This window comes from Netta rufina (genome assembly GCF_964035555.1).
Source record: "Netta rufina genome assembly, chromosome: 11".
NCBI lineage: Eukaryota > Metazoa > Chordata > Aves > Anseriformes > Anatidae > Netta > Netta rufina.
Window position 1 is genome coordinate 15035983 of NC_140134.1, and position 16508 is coordinate 15052490.

A 16508-nucleotide genomic window follows, 5' to 3' on the forward strand; every position below is an offset into this window, starting at 1 on the left:
TGGGCACCAGCAGCTTGTTTTTCTACTGGGATCAGTGGATGCTGCATTTCTGCAACCCAGGCTGCTTGCTTGGGAGGATGATTTACACTCACTACATTAAAAAAAAAAAACAAACACAACAACAACATTGTTTTGAAAGGCTTTGGTGTCAGGCTGGCAGGGTGGCAAGAAGTAGAACATTCCTAGCTGGGTGCTGGAGATGAGAAGACAAACTCCCTGCGAGGGCTGTGGCAGAGCCCCTGCCCTGGCACCACAAGCGCAGGGACGTGGCTCTGCATTTGCGAGGGCTGGTGTTTGAATGCGAGCGATGTTCCTGGCTGACCTCTGACGGGAGCCGCGTACACGCCTGTTGTAGCTCAGCCTTGAGGAGGGGAGAGTGCTGTGCTGTTTATAAAGGGAAATTTCCCCGGGCCTTGGAGGAATTAATCATTTTATATGCTGGACTCTCGCCTTCTGACTGATCTATCTGAATTACAGATTAACTGGCAGCGTGGGGACAGAGGAAGCCATTTCAATGAATAGCTCTCTAATTTATTAAAGGGGTTGTTTGGGCTGCTGGATAGACAATGCAGCAAGTTCCCGGAGTGGGGAGCTGTCTTGTGCCCCCCTCCCTGTTCCCCAGCTTTTCATCCCCTCCCCTTTCCTCTCCTTTGTAGGACCTCTCAATGAGGGTCGCAGCAAGGCAGGCGGAGACCCCGAGCTGGTGATACTCTTTGCAAATGAGCCAGCAGCTCCCAGAAAGCTGTAATTTCAGAGCTTTTCCCTAGGGGCCACTTCTGTGACTTTTAAGCAAAGCCACCACCTTTACAAACAAGGAATATAAATTTTGAAGTAGGACGTGGCAGGAAAACAGCAGTGTGTTGATGCTGTGGTGGGTTTCAGTCAAGCCAAAATGCATCGGTCCTTTGCCAATCAGTTTTGCCTGGAGAGTGTTAAGGGCTTTCCCCCACCCCATGAATTTACAACAGGCTCTGGAAAACCTACAAGCCCCCTGACCTCTCCTCTCCTTTTTTTTTTTTTTTTTTTTTTTTTCCCTCTTTCATTTTTTTTTTTTTTAAAGCAATTTTTTCCCTTTAGCAATTGTTGCTCTCTGGGCTTGAAGTAAAACTCTGTGCTCCCAGTACTGCTTGCAGAGCACCTGGGCTGCCCAAACCCCAGCCCTGCATCCCCTCTCCATCACTCGGTGGGAAGAAAAATAATTTCTTGGTTTGTTTGTGTATATTTCCGACATAGACTTTATATTCCATAAGAGTCTTGTAATATTACAGGAGCAGATTCAGGATATAAACTGCTATACACGTTAAATACGTTTTGTTTCTGTAAGAAATGCGCTATTTATTTCGGGATAGAATAAATCTGAGAGATTGGTATCACTGCTGGAGATCATCTCAAGGAGGGCTGTGGAGGAACGAAAAAAAAAAAAAATAAAAAAAATGATGGCCTCTTCCAAGGCAGAAGTTTTAAATTTTCATCACTCTCATGCATGAACTAAACCGAAGTGTGGTTGCAAAGGTTGGCTTTTATTATTATTTTTGACCACATAAGGATTTATTTGTTGCCTGAAATTAAGCATGGGCCTGATGTTTGGTTTCAGTCTATAGATTTGCACCCTGAGCAGAAGCAGTCGCTGCTTGCTGACAGGGAGCAGGCATGTGGTGTGTCCGTGGGAAGGGAACCCATCACATTGCCATGTGCAGCCTTGACTGCTTGCTGCTTTCATAAAAAGTCCTCTTTAAAAAGGTCAGAAATAGACCAAAACCCAATAACCAAAGCTTATTTTTGTTTGAAAAATTAAGAGCACTACTAATTGCTGCATGAGAACCAGATGGCGGTACTGACCAGTTTCACGGTCCAAGCAGTATCTTGGAGAGGGAAAAAAGAAAAAAATAAAAGGAAAGAAAAACACAAAGCAAAGACAAAGCATGTGTTGTGCCAGGTACTTTACATTTTGAACACTCCTTTCCATTTGAAACCTCTGAGCGATGCAGAGCGGGGCGTTTATTTATTTTTTAATGCGTGATTTTTTATCTTGACAGAATATTAAACCAAAATAAGGGAGGCCTGAAAATTAATGTCCTGTAATGACAGCGCAATCCCTCGGTGTCTCGGGAGCCTCATAAATTGGATATCTGGAGAGGGGACGCGCAGCTTTCTGGGCTCGCAGGGGCTCTGGTTACTGCTGGAGAAAATCAGCCTCCGTGGTGCGGGGGCCGCGGGGCTCCGGGGAGAAGGGGCTGGTGTCAGCACGAAGCGATGTGGCTCTGAGATAGCCTCGTCAGGGTAATTGATCCTGAGCCTTTGCCTTTCCTGTCAGGGCCGCCTGGCTCCTTCCCCATCACCCCCGCTGCTTTGATGGCCCGTCAGGAATACGGGACTTGGCCCGGCTCTGCGTCCATCCAATAACATTATGAAATTGGTGGTGACACTTCCATTGGCACTAATCTCGGTAAGAGATTGGAGCCAGAGGACAAGCGGTTTGCTTTCATGGCGGGTGAGCTTTCCAAGTAGATCCAGGCGGCCCAGGACTGATCTGGCAGTGGGAGGGGGACGGAGGCAGCTGGGGGCCCATCAAGGAGGCTGATGAGGAACGTGCCCATGGCTGGTGCTTTTATTTAGGGTGCAGTGGTCCTGGCTGGTGGGGAGCACATGCTGCTGCCCTGGCTTGTGCTGCGGAGATGCTTCTGACAGCACCTTCTCTCCTTGGAGGGTGGTTTTTTATTAGAGCTGGACATGGGTCTTGGCAAAGGTCAGGGAAAGCTTTGGGTAGGAGTGGTCCGAGCTACTGCCTCTGGGACCATCCATGGTTCTCAGCATTTGAGGTATTTCCTGGCTCAGATATAGAGGTTCCTGCAACATTGGGCTCTTGGCTCAGGTCAGTGCCCCAGAGCTGTGGTGGGGTCCATCTCCTGCCTCAACTGCAGTGTAAGACAAAGGTGCAGCTTAAACCACCTTTGGTTTTGCTCTATCTTGCAGCTTTTCAGCCAGGATCTGGCCTGAGGTGGGAGAGAGAGCATCTCCCCAAGCTTGGCTGAGCTGAAGTTTGCAGAGGACAGCCCCCGATGCCTCCCCAGGCAGCCCCCTCTCCAGCCTCATGCTGCGTTTGCACGTTCACCCAAGCAAGGGCTCGGGGAAAATGCTTATCAGTTTGTCACAGTCTCCCTCTGCAGTGGCTGGGGGCCAGGAGAAAGGATAAAAGCCTTGGGCTGATGATAAATAGGAAATGCAGAAAGGAAATGCGTGTGCTCAGCGCTGAGCAGGCAGCCCTGGGTGTTTGCACGAGGTCATTCGGCTGCTGGGTGCCTGTGAGGAGGAGAAATGTTATGGGGCCGCGTGTGAGCTCTCGGATGAGTACAGCTATGGGGTCCTGAGGGCACAGGGGAAGCATATGCTGCTTCCTCAGCCTTGGTGTCCCTGTGTCTGGCAGCATATCTGAGCACGCCTGGGTGCCCATCGACCCTGAGCGAGCAGCCAGCCACTTAGCAAGAGATGCCAGGGAGGGAGCATTTCCCTTCTAACGAGCTCTAATGTGACCCAAACTCTCAGCAAGGGCTCGGTGGTTCTGGTCTCACGGGGACAAGGCTCGTTGAGCTGGGAGACCTCTCTATACCGTGGCTTGGACCTGCAGATCTCAGAGCCTGGCACCGCAGTGGCTGGGAGCCAGGTGGGTGGATTTGGGGTGGGAAGGTGCCTCCTGTAGACAAGAGTGTCGGCTGTAGGAACTGCTGCAGTATATAAAGTGCATCTTGCAAACAGAAGAGATTAGAGAGCTGATATGATGTTATTCCGATTGATTTTGCTGTTGTATTTATACCTGGAGGTAAAGAGCAGACATACTGGAAATCAATCGGCCCTGTGCTTTTCCCCACTCCCTCTGCAGTGCCGTTTGAATGAAATGCTTATATCACTTTTACGGCGTGTCTGTGATAGGGATGAGTGAGCTGGGAGATTAATGGGCGCTGCTGCGGCCTTCACCCAGCAGCTGCCCAGCTCGCACCTCGTAAAGCCCTGCGCTGGAGCTCAAGGTGCCCCCGAGGTGACAGCTTGGAGACGTGGCTGGGAAATAACAAAGGTGAAGCTCCAGTCGGGAGGAAAGGGTGAAGGGGAAATGTAAGTGGCAATAAGCTGAGAATTTGGGGCAGACAGCATGGTGCTCAGCTCTGGTTGGGTGAAGCCGGAGAGCTGGGGGCAGAAGATGAGGTTTTGGCTTCAAGATGCAGCCTGTTGGGATGGAAATGATGGCTTTGTATGCGGGAGGTGAGGCACTGGGGACCTCATTTTGATGTCTCACTGCAGGTGTGGTACCCAACAACCATCCCATCCCTCCCCACCAGCATTGGGAATGTTGGTGTCAGCTCCTAGCTGTGGTTCTGCTGCTTGTTCCCTTCTCCCGACACCTTTTAGGCAGGGCAGGCTCCTTCACTGGCCAATGCAAGTTTCTCTTCTTTTTCATTGCTCTGGGAGCTGCTGCTTCTGGGGTGAAAGTGTTTGATTGTTGGCCAACAAAGCAACTATCCAACATCCTTCCCCTATTACGTGGCTGGAGAGTCAGCAGGACTTTGCGCTGTAAGATCCAAAATACTCCTGTGGTTCTCCCACCCCCCGTTTTTGCAGTCCCTGCCTGGTTATGTGAGCTCTGAGTTGAAGCACCTTGGTACAACTGGGCTGTGAGCTTTATGCCCAGACGCAAAAACTCCTGCTTTGCCTTCCTGCTGGTGGGCCTTGCTGTCGCACATGGCCATGACTTGTTAAATACCTCTCTTTTTAATTATCAGATCGTCTCAGCATTTTCTGTTGCTTTTTCTTCTGGATTTATGCATTTGTGCCATCATACGCATTGACTTTATATTTCGTATGATATGATCTTAATGTTCTTGTTCCTGAGTGTGAGGGCTTAGGGGATTCATACCTAAGCTCCATAAACAAACCTGGGAAAGGTGGGTTAAAAAAAAGACATGGGGGGATTGGGAGAGGTCTGAGGATTCTCCACCAAAGTTGGACTGGAGCGATGCTGCATGCTGGTAACTGGTGTAAATGAGGAAAGATGCACCTTCCTCTCCTCCTGCAAACACCTGGAAAACTCAGAAGGAAACCTCAGTCTCTGAAGAGGGAAATGGTCTTTGGCCAATGGCAGCATTTTGGTGGCACTCTTTGATCAGGAAAGATCCCGAATCTGGTTAAATTGATGGTGATAAAGCAAGGACAGGGAGAGCTTACAAGGCTTTCGAGTTAAACCACGGTATTGTGTGTGAGCTAGGGATCTGCTGCGGCTCGGGGGAGAGGCATCTCACGAAGGACAACCCAGCGGTTGGGACGGGCGTCCCAGGGGACACAGAGAAGTGGCTGCTTCCCCTGGCAGGAGGGCAGGGGACGGCTGGAGCCCATGGCAGCCTGGCTCCAAGCGGGTCCCACGCAGGCACCAAGCACTGCCTTGGCCCCGTGCCCGCATCTGCCAATAAAAATTAAGAAATTGATTTCCTTTTGTTTGCCTGACAGGACAAGGCTCTTTTTATGAGACAGTAAATGTGATCTCACTCTGAGCATGGCTAGAGTTTTAATTGTATTTGTTGTGCTTTCACTTATTGTTTTATGAGTTTCAGTTCTCTCCCTTGCTGGCTCAGAGAGCAGCCCTGGGGGATTGTTTGATTTCAGCTCCTGCAAAAGGTTGGGATTTCTTAAACATTTTTTTTTTTTTTTTTCTGAGCAGCTGAAGTTTTGGGTTAGTTTTCTGTCTGTTATAAATAAACGTGTATACGTGGATGTATAGCTCCCAATTGCAAAGCTCGGCAGAGATCCTGTTTTGGGATTATCTGCTTGCTCAACGGTGATACAGTCCCTTTGAAGAATAACATTTAAGATTAAGATCAGGGAAATGTGCAAGTGCCAACAGAGGTTTGAAGTCAAAGGAGGAGGGGATTTTATATGTAATATATATTGGGGTTTAATGAGTCCTGCTTCAGTGCTGCTATACAATGCATGGTGACCCACTTTACAAGAGTTTTTTTCTTCTAGTTATGGGTCATATACAGTTCCTAATTAAGTAGGTTAATTATATGGCTCCTTTATATTACACAGGCAAATGCGGATGGCACAATTAGCTCTTGCAGTGATCGTTTTTGATCAGAAACTATGTTCCAAGTGACAGCTCCCAGAAACATGGGTGGAGGGAGGGGGATGCCCTGCAGCCCTGAGCTCTTGCCTTCTCATTTCTGCTTAAGTGAACTTCATTCCTGTGCTGAGAACGTGGCCAGGTGTGTGATGGAGTTGTCCTTTGTGAAACGACATGGAGACATCCTTGATTTCCAGCTGCTACGGAGAAGCAAGGTGAAGCCCCAGCCTGGAGTTGCTTTGGAAGCATCCAAAAGGGAGAAGCTCTCCTTGCTGAGGCTGGTTGCAAATGGAAAGTGAGTAGAGCTCCGAGCAGCATCAGGCCCAAGAGCTAAACTGTCCTTGAGAGAAGTTTCTTTAACCTTTCCCTTCCCGGCCAGCAGAGCCCCCCTGGAACATCCCTGGGTTATCTATTCCCATGCTCAGCCATCCATGCTGCCAGGCATTAGAGAAAACATTCAAACCCTAATCTCCCTCAGTGCAATTTAAACCTATTATTTCTTGTTTTATCCCCAGTGGACATGGAGAACAGCTATTATATTTCTCTTTGCTGCAACCTTTTACATATTTGAAGGCTGTTATCACGTGTTCCTCTAGTCTTCTTCTCTCAACACAAAGCATAATTCTTTCAGTTTTCCCTTGGAGGTCATGTTTTCTACACCTTCCATCATTTTTGCTGCTTTGGAGAGGTTACTGTGATAGCAAGCTGGAGTTTTTGTTGTTCTTCACCCGTCTGCCTTGGAGCATTCATTATGTTATGGATGTGTGTGATGTGGCCATTATCTTATCTTCTTTAATCTGTGGTTATTTATAAAACATGCTATAATCCTGAGCCTGTGCTTTATCAGAAAGTATAGCTCTTAGTCTTGATAAATAATTTACCGTTATGATATGATCATGCAAACAGGGGGTCCTTAAGCTATTTGTTATTATTTGCTTTATTTTTCTTAAATAACTAGTTGTCCGTATAACACTGTGAATGAGCCAGGAAATTCATGGGCATGGACTAAAACATATAACCTATTTCAGAGAGCTTTCAGATGGGAACAAAACCACCATGCCAAGCTCCAGTTTAGCCACAAGGAAGAGTGATGAGTAGGGAATGAGAGATTTTCTGAATAGCAGAGCTTTCAGGGCAGTCTGGAAGGGTATTTTCTCAGTGTTTGCAGAGATGATTATACCAAGATGGAGATGGAGCAAGGAAAAGAACTGGAGCATTGCTGATTAGGCTGGGGGAGAAAAGAGGGTGGAGGAAAGGCTGGGGTGGATGTTGTCCAAGGCAGATGTGCTCTTGGGAAGAGGAATTGCCTGTGGAGAGGGTGTGTGGAAGGGAAGGGAGAATGGTGAAGTCTTTCATTATGTTTATAGGAACAGCATTTTCAAGCTGCCTCACTCCTCTTTGGGTAACATGAAATTAAATCAGACCTGAATTTTCCTTCAGGTCTCCCCAGACTTTTCCTGCAGCTCTGTGGCTCCATCTTTGCTGCTGACGTTGCTTCTCTGTCAGGAAAACTGTATGTGGTTAGCATGGAGAGCAGCTAAACTCTGTCCTTAAAGGCTGTGGAGATGCTCCTGGCTGGCAAGATCTCTGCCTGGATGGAAGGGGAGCATCAAAAGCCTTTCAGAATACAGCTATGCTACTTTTGATGCTCAGAACATACAAAAGCTTCTTAAAATACTAACAAATAGACAGTTTTTATAGTCACTATCCACAATATGTTTGTCTGGAGCACAGACTGATTTATCCACCACAAAATCTATTGCATCACTCTTTAGATTTTAAATTTCAGAGGAGCTCCAAAAATATTTCATGGTGTTTTTAGATCATAGGACTATATACAAGGGCTTGCCTCAAGACTACCCTTCACTATTCTGCATTTTTTACTGTACAAAACTGGCTTCATTCCTACGTCCTCTGCCATTCCTCTGTCAAGTGGAAGATAAACCTAAATCTTAAAAACTGTACTCTTTTCTTACTCCATTTTTTTTTTCTTTAACCTTACCTGGAAAATCTACTTCTGAGGCCAGTGAGAATTCTTCCAAATAAAGCCATTCATCAGCATTATACATCAGAAACAAAACATCTTTACCTACTTAGCAGCAAAAATATATATGATATTGCCAAGACAGATTAAAAAAATTGAAGTGCAGGTAGCTACTTTATTTCCAGGAGTTACAGATAACAGTATATATTTGAGTGCCAGAGCAGTAGTCAAACCTATAAAAGTGATCAGTGACTGCTTGATGTTGATGATGTTTTTAAAGTCTGTCTCAGGCTAGTGCAGCAAACCTGGTGCTCCTCTGAGTCTCAGAGGGGCAAGAAAGTGGCCGTGTGCTTAGAGAGAGCTGGATCTCAGCTGTGACCACCCAAAAGAGATGGGAATGAAAGATTGAATGTGATAAGAAGCCATGATTGTGTTGTAGGAGTTAATGTTGCACTGATTTCTGCCCCCATGCCCTTCCCATCACCACCCTCATTAAAAATAGGGGAAACTTGGAGAAGTCCTCAGCTCTAGGTTGTGTCTTTAACCCAGTGACATCCTGCTGAGGATATTGGGGAGGAATTGCCCAAATGGTTTGTGCCAGCTCTGTGCCTACTGTGACCAGAAGCGTTTCTGAAATCTTGAAATCTGGAGCATTGCATCCATCACGGTATGTTCCTTAGGACTCAGGATTTTTTCTTCCATGACCTCCATAGATTATTGCAAGGGCATAACGTGTGTGGTTTCATAGCCGTGTGGTGTCCTGACTGCAACAGCTTGTTTTCCCACTTTTTCCGGCTGAGAGGGTCACGGAGTATCAGAGCTTGGCTCTGAGGCTTTTGAGGATTGGTAGGTCTTGTAGATGTCCAAGGTGGGCACTACTGATTTTAGTTGAGTCACTTCAGAGTACCTGATATTTGCTAGGGACTAGGAGTGCAAATATGGGGTCTGAAACCAGGGATAAAACATATAGAAAGCCTTCCCCTGAAGAACTGAGCTGCTGGGAGAAAAAAAAATAAAACCAAACAAAACACCTGCAGAGTATAAAGAGGATCAGACTGGATCTGTTTATTGGCATGAAAGTTGCCATATGAACATCAGGTAGTAGTAGCTGCTGGTGATGCTTAATTTCACAAGTACCTCGGTCGTGCCCTACTCCTTACGATCTAGCCATGTCCTAACCTGCACATACCAGAGGGATGCTTCCATCATCTGGGGCTTTTAGTGGTCTTTATGGTCTCTCCTCAAGTCACTGTTACCAGTTCATATCCAGCAGATATTTTTATGAGTTGTTTTTGGGAAGTGCACCTCAAAAAGCAGAGGTGGCCCCTTCCCAGCACAGCCCAGCCGGTGGCGCAGAGCATGCAGAACCAGTCCTTTGGGTCCGCACGCAAAGAATTGATAATGTGAAGGAACAAAACTTCAAATTGCAATTCTTGCCTCTTTGCTTTTTGTGCTTGGAGAAATACAGCCTACGTAGTCCCACCAGAGGCATCTTGCGGCAAGAGCCGAGTTTTGCCTGTGCGTCTCACAGGCTGGAAGTCACGTTGGCCCAGGGCCTAACCTAAAAAAAGCAAGAACCTGCCAGAAGGAATTCACAATAAAGGGAGAGACTTTTTTTTTTTTTTTTTTTCCTTGCGACTAAAACACCTGTCACAGCTGCCAGGACTCTGCTAATTACACAATAACTTTATTATATCCCACTTGGAAGACCAAACAATACCTGATGCCTCAAAAACGAGCAGCCTTTAGACAAGATTAATGCAGGCAGAATGATTGCGTGGAGCCAGTATTCACCCTGTCCTCCCAGAGACTCCGGAGAGGAAAATGGCTTGAAGACTCCCCTCTTTGTTGCTAGTGCTGCATAATAAACTAATTGTGTAATTGGAAATAGATTGCTGATGGGAGAGTGGTGTTTTCTATAGAACTTAGGTAAAAGGCCTGAATAGGTCTAAAGGCTCAATGCAGCACCTTTGCTTGACCTGCTGGTAGTCCCTAGCAGCTTCCAGGCAAGAGAAAAGGAACATTTCTAGCTGAGTGCTTTTAACCTCCCGTGAATATGTAAGTCTGGTTGCAGCGTGGTCTCTAGTGTCCACTCCTCGGGATCCCATGTTTATGTAGCACCAATAAATGAAGCAGGAATTAAAGGGTTTCATCTCAAGATGAAGGTGTTTTTGTGGAGCTGCTGTGGGCTGGCAGGTCGGGCCCCTGGGATGTGTGAGAATAGAAGGAATTTGGGAATAATATATTAAGGGCTGTTTTCCCCTGAGGTTTTTCCAGCCTTGGCAGCTGATAGCAAAATTAGAAGGCCTAAAAATAAAACAAAGCATATACCTAAAATTCAGGAATAGCTGAATATCATGAAATAGGTCTGTCTGAGAGGCAGGCACTGGCTCTCAGTTATGGAAGCTCTTTCCTTCATGGATTTTACCTTTGGGAACAAGCTTGCCCCTGGCTAGGGCAGGATTAGAGCAGTGATGCTCTTGGGTGCAGGCGCTTCGGTGTGAGGAGCCATGGCTGGGTCGGAAGGTTGGCGGGGATGGAGCAGTCTCTGGTTTGGCCATCTTAGGTTGTTCTGGGTGCATTTGGGCCTACTGCTGTTTTAGGACTTGAAATGAAGAGGGATATGAGGATGTGGAATTGGTGCTATGGGCCTTGCAGACCAGCCTGGGAGGGCAGCATTTGGCTGGGGTGCAGCTCTGGCACTGCTTTCTCCATACTGTGCTTGGGGGTCTCCTCTCTGCTAATCTTGGAGCCTGTGCCCCTCGAGATGGAGTTCAGCATGGCACAGGGCTCCTTGGATGGGAACCTTCTTCTGTGCTCTTTTGCTGGTGAGAGCCACGAATGGGTGGCAGAGGCTGGGAAGGGTTGGGAGACTCCTGCTCCTCCCATCTCAGGGGTCTGACTATTTTGGCTGTTTCCTAGCCTGTCCGTTGGTGCTCAGCCTTTCAGAGCTGGAAAGGGTGAGGGGAGATGTTGATTTTTGTGGCAGAACACAGCACGAGCTGAGCAAGATCTGCTCAATCTGGTACCCTGTAATCAGCAGAAAAAACTTGGTGTCTTCCTTGTGAGTTGTTCAGAGAAACTGGTCCTGGAAATGGCACCAGGGGTGGTAGGGCAGGCTGATGATAGTCTGCTGCTGACCCCTAGCAGTTCGTACCCATGTGGTCAGCAGGACTTTTAGGTCTCCTTTCCTCTGCCGTGCCTGATGGATGTGTCTGGTGTTCGCAGGTCCCGTGGCAGTGATCAGCGGCGAGGAGGATTCGGCCAGTCCCCTCCACCACATCAACCACGGCATCACGACGCCCTCGTCCCTGGACGCTGGCCCGGACACGGTGGTGATCGGCATGACCCGCATTCCTGTCATCGAGAACCCCCAGTACTTCCGACAAGGTCACAACTGCCACAAGCCAGACACGTGTGAGTGCCCGAGCCGGCTGGAGCCCACGCAAAAACCAGGGGATGGGTGGGGGGACGGGGGAAGGAGGGCAAGGAGGAAGAGGCTAAGAGGATGAGGAAGGAGAGAAGGATATATTTTTTTGAGGAGAATGGGTCTTGGTATGGTCCAGAAACCAAAGCGAATCTCAGGTCTCAGAAATCACAACATACATGTAGGTTCTTCCCAAGGAGACTTTCCACCCTCACCTTCACCTCCCTTCACCCTCCCTCCGCCACCCACCAGTCACCTTCCCCCCTTTTGCCTGAAAAACGCCATTTGAAGCCGGGCTCTGCCTTGTTGGGTCCAAGGCACGAGCAGGAGCTGCGGGGATGGAGGTGACCCGCTGCCTGGCTGGGGAAAAGAACCTGCCTCCCCTTCCTCCTCCAGCAGCTTCCCAGCCACGGGGCTGCCTCCTTGGCTCCCCGCCGGGCCGAGGACGAGCTCAGGACACGTGGCCATAGATGGGGCAGGTGCGTGGAGAACAGGAGGCTTAGATGCTGGCTGTCTTGTTTTCATGGGCTTCTCTAAAGCTTTCGAAGCTTCTCGGTGTAAATCTGGGTTGTGAGCTCGGCTCGTTAGGATAGCAGGTGGTGGTAAAGTGGTCCTCCGTTTTGTGCTCCTAAATTCTGAGCGTGAAAGAAAAGCAATGGGTAAAAGGATGTTTTGCTGGGAGTTCCCAACTGCTTCTCGTGTGGGCTGGGAGGTGCAGCCCCCCCCCCGACACGCAGCTCACAGCTGGCAGCTCAGTTTTCCTCTGCTCTTTACCAGCTCTGAGATGCAGGCTGAGCAATGCAGGAGGTCCAGACGATGTTCCTCCCTTGTTATTGCTCATCCCTTTGGCGTTCTTTGGTTCCAGGCAGAACCGGATCTAATAGCAAATAAATAAAAGCTTGCAAAAAAAAAAAAAAAAAAAAAAAGGAAGGACTGAAAAAACAAACTTGTCCCATCTCCCGTGGCCCAGCCCAGCAGCAAGGAGTGCCGCACCGTAGTCGCCTCCTGCTCTCTCCCCTTTGCTGACTCACGAGCGCAGGAAGCATAACTCAAGCTCTGGAAGCTGGAGCGCTGGGAGGAGGCCAAGCTCCCAACCTGCAGGAGCTCAGCCAGCATAAAACCCTCTGCTGGCATCACTCCTCCTTCCCGAGGAGAGAGACCCGCAGCTTTCTGCTCCGTGGGGGGGTCCCTGGGGCAGACCCCTTGGGTGCCGTGAGTTATCACAGCTCTTCCATTGCCAGAGCGAAGGGGTGTATCCAATTAACGCGCCCAGCTTTCCCTCTGATTTTCATGTTAATGCACTAAATTTGGTCTGTTTGCAGAGAAGGGGGAGGAGGGCGCTGATTAGGCAGGAGCGGAGAAGCTGAAGGTAGCGCGGTTTTGCTGTGCCGTTAATTATACATTATATATTGCTTATAGCACCTCATCTCAAAATGATTTACAAACCCTGATTGCTTGGGGAGGGAGGGGTTCCCCCCATGTTTTTTTCTTCTCTTTCTGTGCTATCTCTCAGATCACTTTCTGTGCAACCATTTCAGTATGTGAGTGCTGTTGCAAGGGTGCAGCTGCCAAGCTTAAAACCCAGAGGGGACTGAGTTTTGCCCTGAGCATTTGCCCTGTGGGGCTTGTCAGATTGGGATGGGTTGAAGGGGAAGCTGCTTGCAGCAGGATTTGGCCTTGGAGTTTTACAGGGCTGTTTGATTAGGATCTGTGGATCTCAAAGTGTGCCTTGAGGGGCACCCAGAGCCTTTTCTCCTGTGGAAGGTGCCACAGGGGGAAAATGCAGCGATAACAATAACTGTGCACACCCTGGAAATCCACGACAAATTGCTCGCTTCTGTGTTCCAGCTTTCCTGGGGCTGTGAGGCAGCGCTGATGGAGCCAAATTCCCCACCCAGGTGCTACATTTGGGTGCTAACAAGAGGCAGATCACAGCTGGATGCTGGCAGGCTGGAAACTCTTGTGTTTTTTTGGAATTTCTTGCCATTCACAAGGCAAAAAAGCAGTCTTGGAGACCTCAGGCAGAGTTGAATTTGGTATGTGTTGTATTTTAGTCCCTAAGACTTCACTTGGACAAAACTTCTGACTTTACTGGTGGCTTTGCTTGAGGCTGGAAAGTTTCGTAATTCACCTTTTAAATTAAGTGTGCTTTGGGGAGCTTTAGCTGTAAGGGTTTTGTTTGATCTGATGTGTTCTGCTCAACTTAAACCTGAGCTGGAGAGTATTTGTTGCTCCCATTCTCCCCATGGTTTTTTTGCTGGAGGGTATTTCTTTCCCCCTGTGCAGAACTTGGACACAAATATTTCTTCATTTCTGGTGCCACTTGGAGAGAGGAGAGCTCCTCTGGCCCAGGGAGGGCCTTGGTGTCCAGCTGAGCCCAAACTGATGCAAGGAGTCACCTCCTTCCTGTCACCTGCCGAGCCTCAGCCCATCTGCAAGGCTGCAGCGTCCTCAAGCGAAGGAGCTCCGTGGCACCCAGCCTCTCCTTTGCGCAGAAGTGTTAACAGAGAAAAACATCCTCAGCAAGCAATTTCTTCTTCCATCGCTCAGCTTTTCTCCTTCCTTCCTCCTGCAAGTGTCCCTGTGCTCTTGGATGTTGTCTGGGTGGAGGACATGCCGATACCCATTACCGCACTGCAATGAGGAGAGCGAACTCTATATGCTTAATGCAGTATTAATAGTACATTGATGTGATATAGATTTCTGTCACCCTCTATACTAGCAAACATCGCTTATCACGCAGGGATGACGGATGTTTATTCCCAGCCACTTAGCTCTGCATAATGGAATTGCAGCTGAAATATGGCAAGCAGCTCCCTGCCCACAGAGCTGCAGCCCCTCTTGATCCCACTGCGTGAGGCTGTCCCGTGGGCTCCTCACCAGCTAACGTGTCCTCTGGGAGGAGAAGAAGGTGCTGGGAAGAGAAGAAGGGATGAAGGGTGCTGGAGCCACCTCTCACTTTCTGGGCTTCACACAAATTCATGTCTTTCTGATTTAGAGGAGCAGGAGGGATGAGCTGGGCTCAGTGTCCTCCTCCCTTCCAGGCTGAGCCATGGAAGAAGCTACATCATCCCATTTTCTCATGATAAAACATCAACTCTTTGAGAAGATGCTCCCCGATCTTCACACATTAACTCTAAGACATTCTGGGCAGCACTAGGGTTTGCAGCCAGTCCTCATTTCAGCCATCCTCAGCACCACCTGGAAGGTTGGGCAATGAGGACTGACAACGAGGACAGAACAACCACGAAACAGTTGCAGAAGAATAACCTAAAATAGACTTTTCCTCCTGTTCTTTGGCACGTGGAAGAACAACCAAGTGGCACGTCTGCTTGGCAGATGCCGGCAGGAGAAGCGACAGGTTGTGAGGAGTTTGCACCTCTCTACATTTGGAAATAAACAGATAAGAGGAGAAGAACAGGGCCTGTTGTAAGGCAAGCACCATGGACACAACATCTGATGAGGAGATGGAGCCGTGTGGTTCTGCATTCTGTCATGAGGTCAGGGGGTTTGGTAATACAAAATAAGATCCAGTCTACCCACATTTCTGTCCAGAAAATGGCTATTGGTCCTTATGGGCAGGAAATGCCAGCTCAGTACAACAAATAACTCCTGGTCAGTGGAAAAAAAGAAGGGAGCATTGGCCTGAAATAAGTTCATGAGGTGGCCTTCAGGCTGTAGGTAGAACATCGTCATAGATGTGCTTCTTGGCAGTAAGCAGGGGCTGTTTAGCTTAGCTTTGTCTCCTGATGTTCAGGATTTGAATTTGCAAAATGGGTAATTATGAGTAGCTGGAGATCTTTGTGGTGAAAGACTGGTAATGTTTCTGAAGAAACATTTGGGAGGCTTGTTTTACTTTAACAGTAGTAATTAATTACTAGCACAGTGGATCAGATGCAGATTTGTTCCTGGATCTGCTCTCTGAAGCCATATTCGAATGCCATGGCACAGTCAAGCCGTTGTTCTGCTCCCTGGTAATTCTTGCCAGACAAACCAGGTCTGGAGAACGCCATGCATCAGTGAAAAAAATCCAAATCTCAGTGGAGGAAACAAACCTGGGTGGCAGATCCCTTCCAGATCCCTTTCTGCCTCACAGGGATGATGCTCAGCTCCCACTGGCGCTGAGAAGCTCTGCTCCTGGGGCAAGGGGCTTGGTTTTGGGTAGGGGTCATTGGCAGATGCTTCCCCTGCTCTCCTCCTGCAGGGCTGAGTTTCCTTCTGGCGTGGTCTCGGGACGGCGACGCATCCTCCACGCGGGTGGAGCAGCCGTCCTTCCGTAGAGTCCTAATGAGGGTTTTTTTCAACCTCATTTATTACAGGCTGCCCTGACATAATTACATATTTGAAGTTAGTAATTACATGTATTCATGCTAATTAAGTAATTAGATATAATTACACCAACTGTAAATACATGGTAATCGGCTAAAAAGAAGTACTTCAGAAAAAAACAAGGCAAATCACACAATAAAAGCGCCATCAGCACTCTTTCACTCAGTACCCTGTCTTTATCTTGTATTTTCAATGCAGTTTAAAAGGAACATTGTGGTCATTTCAAAAATCATAATTTTTAAACAAATGGATTTCCTTACCTCTGCTTCTAATAGGACTTGGAAACAAAATGGCAAGGACATTTACAACCGTGGCATTTATCTTGCCACGGTTAATTCTTTTTGTTCACCTAGTGTGTTTTATTCATCCTGGGCATGAGAAGCTGGAAACTCTGCAGCATTTCTATTTTTGGTCAGTTCGTGTTCCCATTTTCATCAAAAACAACAAAATTAAGCTGTATTCTGTTTCTTTTCTCTAAAAAAAAAAACCTAAACTACTGGTAGTGGAAAATGGATTTTTTTTTTTACCCCTAGGAATAAGGGCATTTGTCAAATATTATTCTCATTAAATATAAATGTGGAGCTGAGTGTGAAGTGACAGCATGGCTCTGATGCCCTGTGCCCAGCCTGGAGCCCAAGTACAGGCCTCAGTGCCTCCTTACA

The 16508-nt window shown here is 48.0% G+C and overlaps 1 protein-coding gene across 4 annotated transcripts in view; it reads left to right on the top strand.

Moving 5' to 3' along the window:
- The window catches only part of NTRK3 (neurotrophic receptor tyrosine kinase 3), a gene marked incomplete at both ends in the record, with an annotated part of 190721 nt that overhangs the window by 87721 nt on the left and 86492 nt on the right, over nucleotides 1–16508 (top strand). For all 4 annotated transcript variants that reach the window (XM_084293285.1, XM_084293283.1, XM_084293284.1 and 1 more), the window contains one exon: nucleotides 11319–11507. In XM_084293285.1, coding sequence (XP_084149411.1) covers nucleotides 11319–11507 — 189 coding nt within the window. The remainder of the gene's footprint in view (nucleotides 1–11318; nucleotides 11508–16508) is intronic.